The sequence below is a fragment of the Mus caroli genome, unplaced genomic scaffold, assembly GCF_978045245.1.
Source record: "Mus caroli unplaced genomic scaffold, Mus_caroli_1 scaffold_3, whole genome shotgun sequence".
Classification (NCBI taxonomy): Eukaryota; Metazoa; Chordata; class Mammalia; order Rodentia; family Muridae; genus Mus; species Mus caroli.
The window spans coordinates 145,816,380-145,832,061 of NW_028227258.1; the positions used below are offsets into that span (position 1 = coordinate 145,816,380).

At 36.1% G+C, this 15,682-nt stretch overlaps 1 protein-coding gene across 8 annotated transcripts in view; it reads right to left on the minus strand.

Annotated features, from left to right (window-relative positions):
• The window catches only part of Ythdf3 (YTH N6-methyladenosine RNA binding protein F3), a 29,747-nt gene extending 14,866 nt beyond the window's left edge, over window positions 1-14,881 (minus strand). The window contains exons 1-5 of one of the 8 annotated variants that reach the window (XM_085836013.1): window positions 14,531-14,880; window positions 14,109-14,133; window positions 10,962-11,107; window positions 8,522-8,607; window positions 4,602-4,658 (exon numbers count right to left, since the gene is read on the minus strand). In XM_085836013.1, coding sequence (XP_085692139.1) covers window positions 4,602-4,658; window positions 8,522-8,607; window positions 10,962-11,019 — 201 coding nt within the window. In that variant the 5' untranslated portion in view covers window positions 11,020-11,107; window positions 14,109-14,133; window positions 14,531-14,880. Of the gene's footprint in view, window positions 1-4,601; window positions 4,659-8,521; window positions 8,608-10,961; window positions 11,108-11,265; window positions 12,993-14,108; window positions 14,134-14,530 lie in introns of those variants that run through there. The other 7 variants (XM_085836016.1, XM_021157366.3, XM_021157369.3 and 4 more) reach the window with 7 other exon arrangements.
• Window positions 14,882-15,682: the final 801 nt, after the last annotated feature.

Below are 15,682 nucleotides of genomic sequence, written 5' to 3' on the forward strand. Positions count from 1 at the left end.
TCTCAATAGAGTTACAGGGAAATAATGATTGCTGACATAGAGTAGTGTTCTACACCAGCTCATGCAATCAACTCTAAATGGAGTAGGCTTCACATACACAAAACGATGAAAGTGGAGAAGGAGATTGGGTTAGAGGGGAAGGGAATAAGAATATAACAGAAGGAAATTTTACCAAAGCACTATGTGTATATGTGCACACATATGAGTACATGCATGTTTATGTGTGTGTGCATGAGCACACATGCATGTATGTGCGCACAAGAGTGAAACAGAGAAATTGTGAAAGAGTAAATAATTCAAAGAAAATTCTGTATCTTGTCTTAAGGATACTAAGGGAATCCTTTTCTTTTATGCTATCCACTACTTACTACATTTTATATTACACAGTTACAACTTTTGTTGTTCTTTTGGTGAGACAAGATCTTGCCAAACTGGCTTCTAACTCTTCATGTTCTCAGACTGGTCTTAATACTATTATTTCCTGCCTCCCACACCCCAAGTCCTGAGGTAATAATGCTTTTAACTTTCTAAATCAGAGTATTTTTCACTTAAAAAATAAAACTTCTGTTTGCCTATCAAATAACTATACATTTCAATTTTGCCCAAAGTCGAAATAGCAAAGTTCTATTAATTAAAAAAAAACGAAACAATTTTTTCTAAGTTAAATATAAAAAAATACTTTGAAAATTTCCCTGAAAATAAAAATAAGATTATTTCCCCTTGAAAATGTCTCTGAGGCAACTTTTGCTTCTTACTATGTTCCTCCAGGCCCAATTCCTAGTCTCAGACCCAGCTCTGCAACAAAACACCTGCTGTATCCTTCCCTGTCCCTTTTTGTCAGACCCTACAAATCTTCCCCTTCTAGCCTCCCTCCCTGAACTCTTCCTTTGTCCCAGCCACCAAACCTAGTAAGCACCTCTTGGTTAATCCTGCTGCTGGGGAAATAGGTAGGCTGAATATGTATCTTCACCACTCTTTCTGTGCCTCCTGATTCAATCCCCTCAGTCTCATTTTCAGCTCTGTATAAAACCGGCCACAGTCTCCCTTTCCTCTCTTACTCCATTGCCAAGTGATCACAAAAGATCTAATCTTCTAAATTCATCCTATTATCTTAGCCTCCAACACCAAAAAACATTCCCTGGCAACATACCAGCTGAACAGGCCAGGATATAGATCCAGAGAAAATTTCATATCTAGACAACACATAACCATCACACTCTTCTAAAGTCCAGAGAGAAAACAGAAACCATGAAACAAAATACCCACTCAACAAAGATAAAACCAAGTATCAGCACTTAGACCTATAATCATTCTAATCACAGATGCCTAGATACCAAGTGTGAAAACACAGTAACAGACAGAAAAATGTCTCCACTAGAGCCTAGCAACCCTACCATAGCAGACCCTGAATAGTCCAACATAGCAGAAGCCCAAGAAAAAGACCTTAAGGCAGTCAGAGAAACAGGAATCATTTACTGTTTGGAGATCATTTGATGTTATCAATATTTGACACAAAAAATTCCACAAGAAAATTTCTATAGCTGATAAACCTTTTCAAAAAAGTAGTTGGCTAAAAGATTAACTCAAAAAAGTCAGTAGCCTACCTGTATACAAATGAAAAGCAGACTGAAAATCAGTGAAATAACATATTTCACAATAACCTCAAATAATAGAAAATACCTTAAGGTAACTCTAGCCAAGTAAGTGAAAGACCTAAGTGACAAAAATTTCAAGCCTCTGAAGAAAGAAATTAAGAAACTTATCAAAAGAGGAAAAAAAATCTCCTATGCTTATAGATTGGTAGGATTAACATAGTTTACCAAAGCAATCTACACATTGAATGCAGTGCTATCAAAATTCCAACAAATTTCTTCAGATCTTGACTGGACAATTTTCAGCTTCATATGGAAAAACAACAAACCATGGATAGCTAAAACAATCCTGAATAATCAAAGAACTATTGGATGTCTCACCATTTCTGATTTCAAATTGTATTGCTTTAAAACAATAAAAATAGCAATAAAAACAGCATGGCATTAATCATGGGTTGATCTAACTGGAGTCCCCAACACAAATCCGCACACCTATGGATACCTGATTCTTGATAAGTAAGCCAGAAAAAACACACTGGAAAAAAGACAGTATCTTCAAAAAAAATTATGCGCTCAATTCCTAACAACCACGTGTAACAGGATCTGATGCCCTCTTCTGGTGTGTCTCAAGACAGCTGCAGTATACTTATATACATAAGTAATTCAAAAAATAAAAGATATTTATTACTACTATGATGTTTTTCTCCCCCCCCCCTTCTCTCTCTCTCTCTCTCTCTCTCTCTCTCTCTCACACACACACACACACACACGCAGAGGCATGCTTACAGTAAATTGGGGGCTGGGGGAGAGGAGGAAGGCAGACTGACCTTGTCTCAAAATAAAAGACAATGAGAACAGAAAGATTAGTAAGTAGGAAATAGAAGAGGTAAAGGGATGTATGTAAATAGCAAAGCAGAACAGAAAGGAACTTCCCAGGGAAAGAAGGGGAAAAACAGGAGAACAATGAAGACAAATATTATGACATGCATAAAGGAGCCAAAGTGATATACTTAATACCTAGTTCATTCCAAAGTGGGTAAAAGTTTCAACTGTTCACAATAAAATATTGTTAAAACTATGTAGGTTGCTAGTTTAACACCTTGATATATGTATAGAAGCACCCCATATTGTATATTTATAAATCATAACCTTATAAATATCTAACTCTAAACAATTAATTCATAGAAGAAATTCTAAAAATGACCCTAGAGGTCAATAAAAAATTAAACTCAAGAACAAATATTAACATGAAAGATGGTCTATTTGAACACTGGCTTTGGTTACATGAGTATACTTGGATTTTGCATATTACATATAAATTTTATTTCTAAAAGAAAATTAAAATATTTAAGACCGTAAATATTTATAACTGTAAATGCTGGCCCACTTAGGAAAAACTGATCAACTTATGGAGAATATGAAAACTGTAACATTTTAAAATGAATTAAAAGAAGTTTTTTAAACAAGACATAAGATAGTAGGTAGAGAAGAGAGTTGAATCTAAGAGGAGCTGACGGTTAGGTCTGAAAATGATTAAAACATATCCTATAATAAAGGTATTTGTTAAAAAGAAAAACATTAAGAAATAAATAAGACAAGTGAAATAGCCATAGCAAACTCTAAGTAATGCATATGCTCATTATAACATTTTTCTTTATATTTAATATTTTATATAATTTCAAATAGGAAATGTGGTATCACATATTTACACCTGTACTTATACCAGAACTTAACTTACCTCTTTTTCAAATGTAAACTACCAGATAGGATAATCTCAAAGCTAATGCAGATCTACTATAAAGAAGGTAAGGACTCAATTTCTTACATTGTCATTTTCAATGTTCACTATCCTAACAGGCCATTGAATTTCTTTTTGTTTATAAAATAAGGATAACTTTTGCTCTTCATAGTGTAAAAACTTGGGAGGGAGATGAAGGCAGAATGATATCCAAGGCCTTATGCATGCTAAGCACACTTTAAGAAAACCGAACTATACTTCAAGCCTGTAAGGAATGTTAAAGCTATTCAACAATTTGGAGGGTTCTCTCCCAGAATAAACATTCTTTTTAAGAAATTACTAAAAGTGCTTCTTTGCAATTGTACAATAATTTATAGTCATGACTCTTTAATGCTATTAATAACTTTCAGTTTAATTTTTTATTAACTATAAAAAACTTGAAAAATTAAAAAAGCTAATGTTTACTGTTCTCAAGGCATATTAACATAGCTCAATTTTGAGTTTCAGTTATAACATTTCTTTTTATTCATATTTGTTCAAATATGTAAAATTAAGTATTAAATATTAGGTATTTTTAAAAGATTGATGAAAAGTGTTATTACTCATCTTTACAACAAGTAAAATGAAATCTACTTCTATTAAGAACTTGAGGTACAAGTCGGGCAGTGGTGGCGCACGCCTTTAATCCCAGCACCTGGGAGGCAGAGGCAGGAGGGTTTCTGAGTTCAAGGCTAGCCTGGTCTACAAAGTGAGTTCCAGGACAGCCAAGGCTATACAGAGAAACCCTGCCTCGAAAAAACAAACAAAAAAAAAAAAAAAAAAAAAAGAAAAGAAAGTGAAGTACAGCTGGGTATAGGGTGCACTCCTTGAATCCCAACACTCCAGAAAGAGAGGCAGGAGTTTTATCTATGACTTCAAAGCCAGCTTGATCTACATAGTTAAGTTCCAGAATAGTCTGAACTACATGGTAAGACTATGTTTCAGAAAACAAGTAAGCAAACAAACCTGAGGTACTTCAAAACCTGCAGACTTCCAAGTCAGATTGGTAGTATGCATCTATTAACCTAATACACCTGGAAACTGATGAGGTTAATATGGGCTACATATACCACCACACCCAATCTCACACACACACAAACAGAAAATTGTCCTGTTTCCTACACCAAAGGGTAAGTGACTTCCCAGTGTATTTTTAATGATTTACTTTCTTCTACTGTTCATCTCAAAAACTGAGATTTATTACAACACAATCAAGGCAGTAATTCCAGTACCTGGGAGGCTAAGGCAGCAGTCTTAAGTTTGAAACCAGCCAGGGCTATACAATGAGACTGTCAAAATACAAGCATAAAAAAAATGTCATGAAAATTAATAAAAACCTGCATGTTTCATCAACTGTAATTCTTTGTTACATAATTCTACCAAGTATCCTAACATACTCATTCACTTAACATCTATTTCATGTTGAAATTTCAATCCTTCATACCTCCCAGGGATGACCATAACGGAATAGAAAGAGAAAAGAATTCATTCCCTGTACTGGAGCATTCCACAATACTGCAGCAAGAACTGACCCTCCAACTAAATTGGTATTATATTTGTGTATAAAAATGAAGAAAAAGCTGGGCGTGGTGGCACACGCCTTTAATCCCAGCACTCGGGAGGCAGAGGCAGGCAGATTTCTGAGTTCTAGATCAGCTTGGTCTACAAAATGAGTTCCAGGATAGCCAGGGCTATACAGAGAAACCCTGACTCAAAAAAACCAAAAAAAAAAAAAAAAAAAAAAAAAAAAAAGATAAAACACATCAATCAGCAAAGAGTTTAACTTCATGGGGTGTTGTGTCTGAGGCTTGACATAAAGAAAAAAATGTATGGTACAAATACAAATATTAAGGTGAATGTTTTTGTTTTTTTTTTTTTCCTAAAGAAACTGAGAAAACATTTATATTCTCCGAAATTAATGGCTAAGTCTTATTTTCCAAGGATGGGCAATGCTGACTAAAGATGAGATAAAGTATGTGAACCATTCTACTAAATGCTCTCTCTCATATGACAAATTTATCCACTTCTCTGGAACTATGGTAGTGTTTTCTGTGTGCTTTATTTTTTGTTTTGATTTCTGAGAGATACAATCTTCTTACTATCTCAACCATGTCCTCTTCTGGCCTTAAATTTGATATCGTCTTGCCTCTTCCTAAGTGCTAAGATCACACCACCACATCTACCAGATAATTCTTTTATTAGTATTGAGAACTACACAATCAGATTTGGATTTTAGGACTCTGGAATAGCAACGTAATACCAATGGAAAAATGACATTAATAGCCAGCCATAGTTAAACTACAGGGCATGTGATGCCAAAACAAAATAAACTCAAATATAATTATTTTCCAAAGCCTCCACATGGAAAGCATAGGGACTGCTTTAGTAATCTGGGATTCTACTTGGTTTGTGGTATGTGCATACCCCTCTTCTAAGAATTTTGCTTATCAAACAAGCATGCATACCTGCATACCAAGCATACATTCCTCTCTGATCAATGCACCTGATCAATGCAACCTGAGGCTAACTCACATAGGCCTACATGAACATAACCTCTCTGGACAAGGGGATAAATTTTACTCTTCTAACAACAATCCCACTGTGGAAAATTTCTGTCCAAAAGTAGACTCAATACAATCCAGTCTCTGGATTGGAGGGCAGATCTAGCCAGACTGTTATGGGTTACATGAACAGTGCAACAAAACTGTATCCTTTTTGGTTATTTATCACTTTATTCCTACATACATTCATAGATATCAATGTAGATATAGGTAAAGACATAGATGAGTAAAAGATGCATTATGGGGAGAAATACACACAATGGAAAAAATGACTATATGAGCTAATCAATCAAAGAGAACCATGCAAACTACACTTGTAGCAATCAGCCCTTCCTTTCTTCCTGCAGAGCTCATAAAGAGAAAACCCAGACAACATACTGAGACCTTGAATATTTCCACTCATGTGGCTAGCTGCACCCTTGCAGTATATGCTGAACGTTTCTATTGCTTTGGTTTAAATAAAATTATCTTGCTACTTTTGCAAATCTGTGTGGGTTTTAATTTCAATTCTGTGAATATGTGAATGGCCAAGAATCTAAAAATGGAACACCAACTCTGACCAATATTGACCAGAGGTAACATTAGTATTCCAATTTCCTCTTTAAATGTATTTGCAAGTTACATGGCATATTTAACAAAAAGGCAACCTAGTCCTAACACCTGGACTCAATCACCAGCTACTTTGGAAGATCTACAAGAATCAATGATCTCTTTCCCTCCTCCTTTAAAAATAAAACACTGTAAAAATGGAAAAAGTATGTTGCCAGAGAAGTAAGGCCAACAGCATATTTTAACACAATCCTAGGATTAACTGATATGAATTAGATCCAAGTATATAAAACATTGTAAATCAGTGAAAAGTATTAAACACCTTTTCCACAAAATGACTCATCTTCATCATTTAGACTTTTTGAAATTTCCTGAAGAGATGAATTCTAAAAGTTCATATATGGAGCTGGAGAGCTGGCTCAGCAGTTAAGAGCCTTCCTACTCTTGTAGAAAAGCCAAATTCTGTTCCCAGATCCCCAAGTTAGGCAACTCACAATTTTTAGTTCCCAAATCACATACACATATAGAATATACTAACACACATACACATAAATCTTAAAAAGAACCTCATAATTTATCCAGTTGAATTTTAATTGAATACTTTAGAACAGCATGCAAGGAATTATTAAATATGTGAATTCTTGCACAACTTTAAAGTTTGTCAATCATGATTATTTGACATATTCCAGCAATAAACTTAAATTTCCACTAAACTGATACTCTTGAATTACTTCAGTTTTATAGTTCAGCTAACAAATTCTGAATTACTTAAAATCTTATATAACTTACCTCTAAGATTTCAGACAATTTTCCACTTTTTTCTATAAAACAAATCTAATTTTCAACATCTACATTGTTGTTGCTCTTAAAATACATGCTTTGTTAGAGATCATCATTTTTGGTACTGTAGAAAGACAACTACACATCTTTTCTCAGTAGTATAATACCCTTTCTGTCCAGGATTCACAAATTCTACCATTTGTTTTTATTCTTCCTCGTTTATTTATTCCTCTACAATATATGCTAGGAATCTAAGCCAGCACACAAAGGAAAGTTGATAAAAAATGACCAAGAGGTAGATGAGAGCGAGCAAAGCCATCACTTCTCTAAGATACAAACCAAATCTATACTCTTCAAAACAGAAAACTATCTGTTCAAGTTTTCTAATTACATTGTTCATTCTAGAGAAACAATGACTGCCTTTTCCTCTCATGCTTTTAAAAATCTAACACTTCAGAGTATATGTTTCATACATCTTTTTACAAGTGACAGAAACAACAGTAGAAACTTCATTCCAAAATATTCTAATAAAGTACTGAGGGTTGAAATTATATTTTCAAAATCTTATTCTACTAGTGACACAGAGATAAAAACATGACAGCAAAAATTATACCTAAGTATTAAATAACATTTTACTGTTTAACACCTATTACCTTTATAAACAAAAGTTACTAGAGACTAGGCATGTACTTCAATTGTGGCACATGACTTAGTATATAGAATATCATAGGTTCAAATCCCAGAACTGAGATATGTACTACAATCTATGTCCATAACAAGGAAGTATTTATAAAGTCCTTAATTCTATTCACTAATACTTAGATACTTAAAATTGCAGTAACTGTCAATGGAATTCAAATCTGAATGCCTTAAAATAAGAAAACAGTTAACTAGAAATTGTAAGAGACAAACTAGTCATTATCCCATAGTTTCCAGCTGATTAAGTCTAATTTGCTTTAGTTAGAAATACATGGCTGCAATAGTAAAAAGTTAACCTTTAATGTTCAACAATTCTAAGTGTAATATATAAAAATAATGTTAATCTTCAAATATTTTAGAACCCATTCAGTTACCTACCATCTTTAAAGTAGTCTCCAGAGTCATAAACCTGCAAGTGTTATTCACCACATGTAGGTACACTAAATGAACTGATTCACATTATATAATCCTCCTATTCAATTAGATGTCTACTTGGAAAAAAAAAATCAGTAAAAACTAAAAGAAGTTTAATTTCCTAAAATCTGATTCTACAGACAACTTACCTGATTTGTCTGGCTACTTAAGTATGGCTCAAAATCATCATCATTTACAGCATCTTTTTGATGAATCGAACCATTTTGTACTGAAACTAAAAGAACACATTTGTATTAGAAGTGCTGTAATTATCCTCATGAAGTCATAGAACAATCTCTCATTTGAAAAAATTTCTGACCAACTCAGGAAAAAATAATCCTGAGTTCCTTTATGTTTTGGCTTAAGAGCAATCTTAAGGATAACCTATAGAAAAAAAATAAAAGTAATGTGTGCCACAGGAAACTTAGAAATCCTGTGATCTATAAGCTCAACACTATATGTATACACTATGTATACATTCCCACTTACTAAACTCTTAAATATCCCAATTTTAATATTGTAGTGAGCAAAGTAACATAAAAATATTGGAAAGAGCTCCCTAAACTTGTTTGAGTTCAAAGTAACTAAGTAATGCGGTAGACAATCCATCAGAGTGTGTGACATAACTTGGTAAAAATCTATTAATCTGATAACTGTAAGAATTTATTTCTTCTGTAACCCAGGCTAACCTTGAATTTTCAATCCTCCTACTTAATCTTGTAAAGCAATGGAAATACAACACCAGGCCCAACCTTCAAGTAACTATTTGTGACTTAAAGTTCCAGTATGAAAAATATACAAAGGGCTGGGTATGAAGCCCCACTGATTTTATCACAGCACTCTAGAGGCAGATGCAAGAGGACCTCAATGTCAAAACCGGTGTGGACAACACAAACATTTATCTAGTAGATTGGGCTATGGAGCAAGATGCTGTCATTGAAGAAGTAACATAAAAAAGGCCTTACATTGTTCTGGTTTGTTTTTCTGGTAGTCCTGGGAGTACAAATCCAGGTCCCTGTGCATACTATATAAGCACTCATAGTTAAAATCTTTTAACACTTCTGATTCTCTAATACATGTGTGTGCACACACCTTGATTCTCAAAGACTGAAGTGTATATTTAGCATGCACTGAAGTTTTGAGTTCAAATTCAAACATCAATAAATAAGACTTTCACATGAAAGTAAAACTACAATTAAGACGCCATAGATGATGATGATGATTACTCATAAAACACATGAGAAAACAAATTACAAGATAAATCAGAATATCACACTAATTCAAAATTTCATAAACACTTTAAAATATAATATTGGGATTCAAAAAGAAACTAAAATAAAATATACTTGGACATTGTCTCTATCGTGCCTAAGAGCAGCATATAAAAACACCTCCTGTATTTGAATTTCAGGTCTACTACCAAGGAGGCAGGTAGTCTCAGGAGTGATCTGAACTCAGTAATCTACTGATGATTATTTACGTTATTCAGTGCCTATTTCATCTCATCTTAGTATTAAATGGACATGTTCAATAATTGTTACAATACTATATATTACAATATCCCAAATAAAACTAAAAATTATTCTAAACTAGAAAAACAAAGGTTAGTGAAATCATATCTTATATATCAGTATGAAAAATTATTGAAACATGAAATGAAAAAAAGGCAATTTCTGAAGAATGTCAATCTTAGAACTACTTAACTGTTTAAAAGTACAATTTCACAAAGTACTGCCAACTAATGGGCGTTAAGTTTATCAGAACATCAACTCTTAATTTTGCCCTAAGTGTACCTCACCTAAAGTGTAATAATGTTAGTAAGCAGTGGCTTATAAGCAAAGAACTGTAAAATCTCTTGGTTCTTTGTCATCCAGTAAGTAACAGGGATGGCTCAACAGTAAATCTACTCTGAGCATGAAGCCTTTAAAGCTGACATATATGATAGCATAACAATCAAAGGTGAGCCAGAAATAAACAGATTCTGACTCCACTTACAAGATTTAATTGTATTTCAGACTTCATCAGAGCTAGGCTTGAGCCCCCCCCAGAATTAAAATTTGTAATAGTTACTACAAACAAAATAAAAGGGAGGATGGGGTGTCAGAGGATATATCCAGTGCCACCTGAGCGCTAAGGGAACCACTGCAATCCCAGCAATTCTAATGGACCTTCTCTTCTATTGGTTTGACTATTCTTTCATCAACACTGGTGATACACGGTCTTTTACTTCTTGGGGGAAAAAATGTTTCCTACCATTGAACTGCTAAACTAGTATGCATACCAGCTAGTATTTAAAACAGCCCATCATTTCTATCACTTGTGTCAATTAGTTCTTGGTTATCTAGCTTATATTGCCAATATATTCAAAAAACTATCCATTTAAAGGCTCATAATCAGATATTAACTAGCCCTTTAATTTCAGAAGCATGCTTTTCTTAAAACAACTGTTTTATAAGAATTTAGTTGTTGAACATTGTTTAATGACAATCTAATGTCTCAGAGACTGAAAGTCAGTGAACAGTAATGAAATCTAACCCACATCTATATTGTGTAAAAGTTCTTCAGGTGAAAAAAGAACAGATGACTTACATGATTCTTCGCCTGTTTCCTCTGCCCTATGAAGCAAAGTCAAATCAAGATAGAACATGGGCCTTAGAAGCCAGGTGGTTCTCTGCTCTGGTCCTGACTACATCAAGTTAGGAAAGTCAACAGATGTGTGCATCATGTTTTCCCACCTACAAAAACAGCGACAATACCATATACCCTCTATCTCCTTACAGGAATGTTGTGAGGATTAATAATAATATGAAGCCAAAATAATGATAGTATGGTGCTTTGAAACCATTTCTTGGGAGGACAGAGAGTAGATACAACATTTTGCCAAGTATACTACCTTTCTGAAACATTCAAACAAACAACTTCCACCTAATTCTTTTAAACTCCAGTTGTATAAAAGGTGTGTGTCCTTCCTACAGAAGGAAAAAGGAGGAAAAAATAAAGCTGTGATCTATGTGTTGCGTACTTATATCAACTTAGAAGACAAAAGAAAGGACAGAGAAAGGCCCAAGAGAACATCCGACATACAAATGAAGACACAGCAAAAGTTCTTGTTAATAAAGAAAATTATCGATCAACAAATAATTATCCTTATCTATTTTACCTACCCTTATTTATTAATTTTAATTAATATCCTTTCATACTATCTTGCCAAGAATAATAAGCAGTTCTAACATTTCACATAAGAAAAATCTTTGGTTAAAAAAAAAAACAACGAACTAAATAAGTAAAATTAAGTATACCAAAACTCAAGAATTATACTTCAGAAGCATTTTTGTGTTTATAAATAGACTGACAGAACTCCTTTTCATTCCTTTATTGAAATAAGCCTTGGGAATATGCATTAAAATACTTTGCAGAAAAACAGACACTAAAGCAGGGTGTTAGGTTAACAATGTCAACTAGTAAGAAGAAACACAACATCTCAGAAGTCATATTAAGTCAACTAGCTTCAAAATTCTAACTGATATCAACTTCTTAGGAACATAAAGTTCTTAAGCTCTAAATTCAATATTACTAGCCATATCTTTATAATTGTAAAACAAACAAAAATAACCTATATTTTCTGCCTGATATCAGTATATAGACTCACTGTAAGATATTTTCACTACCTTAAAATTAAGTTAGCAGTTTTTCAAATACACAAAATCTCCTAACAGCCACTTGGTAGTAGCTGTGACTTGGCTCGTAATGTATTTGTAGGGTTATGGTTTCTATCCTTTTAAATCAACTTAAAAGACTTTAAGTATACCAATCCTTTCGTGCCAGGAGCTTTTCTTCTCTTCACAAAAGGATGAGAAATGATTCAAAAAATAGCAACTAGAGCAAAAAGCTATTATGATTAACAATCCTCATAATAACAGGAGACTTACAGTTATGTTTTGTTTACAGAAGGGAAACTGTAACAAAAATGTTTAATGTACTAAGCAGACTTAATCAGTAGCTATATGTGGTACTGGAACCCAGGAGTATAAGAAATCCCAGTCTAATCTTCATCTTAGGATAAAATTAAAGTTATAAAAAAGAGTCAAAGAAAATCTGTGGGATTAAAGAACTTTCAAAAACATAATATGTATGTGTATCTAAATATTAAATCAGAAGTGATACTAACAATTAAAAATTCTCACATAAAAATTTAATCAGAAGGTGATGAAGTCTGTGGCTAGGCAGCTTCTATCTATCTGGTGATAAGTATATCAGCAAAGAGGTCACTAGGCCACACCAAAATGAAGTGGTTCTGAAGTAACCAAAACTGTGGTAATACAGAACTAGCTTATAATACCCCATCTGCATGATCTATTTTGTTTTATCCAAAAAGAACTTCACAGAAATCACTTACCTTAAAACAGGTAACATAAAACACAGCACTTCAAATAACCTTGCAAAGTGCCATGGCTCTAGAATAAAATAGTTTATACTAGGCAATAATGACCAGAAATTTCACTATGGTCAGGAGTCAAAAAAGGAAAAGGAAAAAAGTCCTTATAAACTTACAAATGTTTAATAACTAATTTTAAACTAACCTCTAATTTTGAAGTTTACAATTATAACTAAAATAAACTGGAATTCTATGAATTAATAATTCCTAGATGTTCATATGCTGAAATAAAACATCATTAATTAAAATAGAGTTTGTTAACTAACACACTACAATGTATCTGGCATATATAAACTCTTATATAAAATGTAGTGTGACATGAAGAAAATTATTCTGGACAGAGCACTATTATTTCTAATTAATCAGCCTTGCCACATAAAATCCCAAAAAAACCATTGAAAGCATCAATGGAAACAATTAAGTCTTCACCTAAAGGGCTATTACAGATCTTATTTTTTAAGTAGTACTTAGTTACTGGGGAAGGGGGGAAAAGAAAACCAGGAAGTGTAATTGTATTTAGTGTCACTTCCTGCACTCAAAACGTTACAAATATATAGCTCATTGTAATGTTCTGTAATTGGCACCACCCCAAGAAAGGAGTTATTGTTCTACACTAATATCACATGTTAAGCTATGTTTCAATCAGCTGACTACTTTGTTCCACACGCATAAATACAAACTACATTTATGTTTTAACTCCCTTACTTTTAATGGTAGTTTTTAAATAGCAAATCATATAACACTAGCAATAATTGCACAAATAATTTCCTTCTCGGGCTTTTGTAAGAAACCAGATCGAGACACACCTTCCAATCAGAGCGCTGCTGTAAGATTACATACTTGTTAGGAGTTCTATAGTGCTGTTGCCTCCTTGCAAGCAACTTCACTGATTCTATTCAGTGATTAGGGGCATGATTTTTCACCTAATGTGGCATAGAACGCCATGTGATTTGCCAAGTTTAAATGCAATCCAGAAATATCAAACAGAATGTTGTTCACTTTAAAAACTTATCTAACTATACACAAATGTAGAAAAAAGTATGACCTAAGTTATGTAACAAACATAAATGGTAAACTTAAGAAATAACATTACGTTCATTGAAATACAACCAAGACAGCTGTTTCTTCTTAGTACTTCGGTTTCTACAAACCCAGGAACTAAGTAAATGTCTGTTAGCTGAGATGGATGTTTTTCTATCCTTTATATTTAGAAAGAAATGCAAAAACCAGAAAGAAACCGCTTACAGTTTAAAAATCACATCAAGGGAACACCTAAGGGGAAAACAAACAAACAAACTCACCTTTATTTCCTTGCCCTTTAGGTCTCTGAAGCAAGACGACAGAGGTGGTAAAGAGGGGGAGGGGGAAGAAAAGTGTGTTAAACAGAGCCACTGCAAGTTCTTCAGAACAATCCGCGTAGGTGTGAACCCCACCAGATCCTCCGCAACCTCTCCGCCCGGCCGCCCCCCGCCGCCTCTCCGCCTCGCCTCCAGCACCCGCCAGCTCCGGGCCCCGCGGCGGCCACCCGGACCTCCCGGCCTGTGGTTACGGGCGCCGGCCGCAGACTCAGCCGCCCGCGCTGAGGCCGGCCTGGGCAGCAGCCCGGACAACCGGGACCCGCGGCGCCGTTACGGAGCTAGCGGCGGCTAGAGGAGCCGCGCCGCACGCGAGGGTGGAGCTCTGCAGCTCCGGCCTTCGCCGAGCCGGGGCCCTGCTCCCTCACCTGATCCACGCTAGTGGCTGACATTCTTCACCGTAACCCGAGAGGAACCGCCGCCGCCGCCGCCGCCGCCGCCGCCGCCTGGGCCTCGCCGAGAGCACTCACAGCAGTCGACTACCGCCCTCGCGAAGCTCTGCTCCGGCCTCCGCCGCCGCCGCTCTCGCAGGCTCCAGGGAGAGGGCTCACGCTCGGGAGTCGCGGAAGGGGCCCGAGCTCGCCGCCTGCACACTGCTCGTCCCCGCTCGTCCTCCGATCCTCGGGCCCACAATGGCGGACAGGCGCCTCAGCCCCACTTCCGCTCCGGGCCGTCCTGACCTTCCGCTATCCAGTCTGACGTCCACGCACACCTCGCAGTTCCTCCCCCACTCCCGCCACGGCCTCGGGCTCCGCCCCCGCCGTGCGCGTCATCGGAGAGGGGAGGGGGGCAGAGACCCGGAGGCGCAGCTGTACTTTAGACGCATGCGCGGTACCGTGAGCGTTGGGCTCGGGCGTTGTTAGCCTGGAGGCTACAGAAGCCGTCCAGCAGCGCCTTGTCGGCTCAGCCACCACCGGGCGTGCGTGCGGGGTGCAGGAGCACGCTCTCAATTAATGCTTTCTAACTCTCTGCTGGGATTGGGTTGGTTTTTATTGAATAAAATAGCCTTCGGAGAGAGAAACAGTTGCAAGACTGGTGCCCCCCCACCCCCCCGAAAAAAGAAAATAATGTTAAAATGTCCCTAGAAACTGGTAATGTTACTTTCTTACCTGTTGGCAAAAACAAAGAAAGTCAGTCCAATTGTAATTTTGGCATTTTTATTGAATTTCCTTCCCAAGTAAGATTTCTTTACAGGTGTGGTGTAGTGCGGACTCCTAACCAAATCCTTTCAAAACCTCCCAGTTTAAGTGCTAACCTATGAAGCAGGAAATTAGGAAAATCACAGTTTTCTGTATGTAGTACCACAATATTTTAGAATCACTGTATCAAGATCGCTTCTCATGCAAATCCTCAAAAGGCAACTTTAGGTGTGGTCAACCCAAATCCCTTTCTCTTGTGTTCCTTCTGTTCGGACCCTGAGTTGCAAATCGGTCCATTTCCCAAGGTCCCCCTTATTCTACATTGCTCTGCCTAGCTCCCACTCCCAAAAACATTTTTGGTTTTCAAAGAGTTTGTCGGAA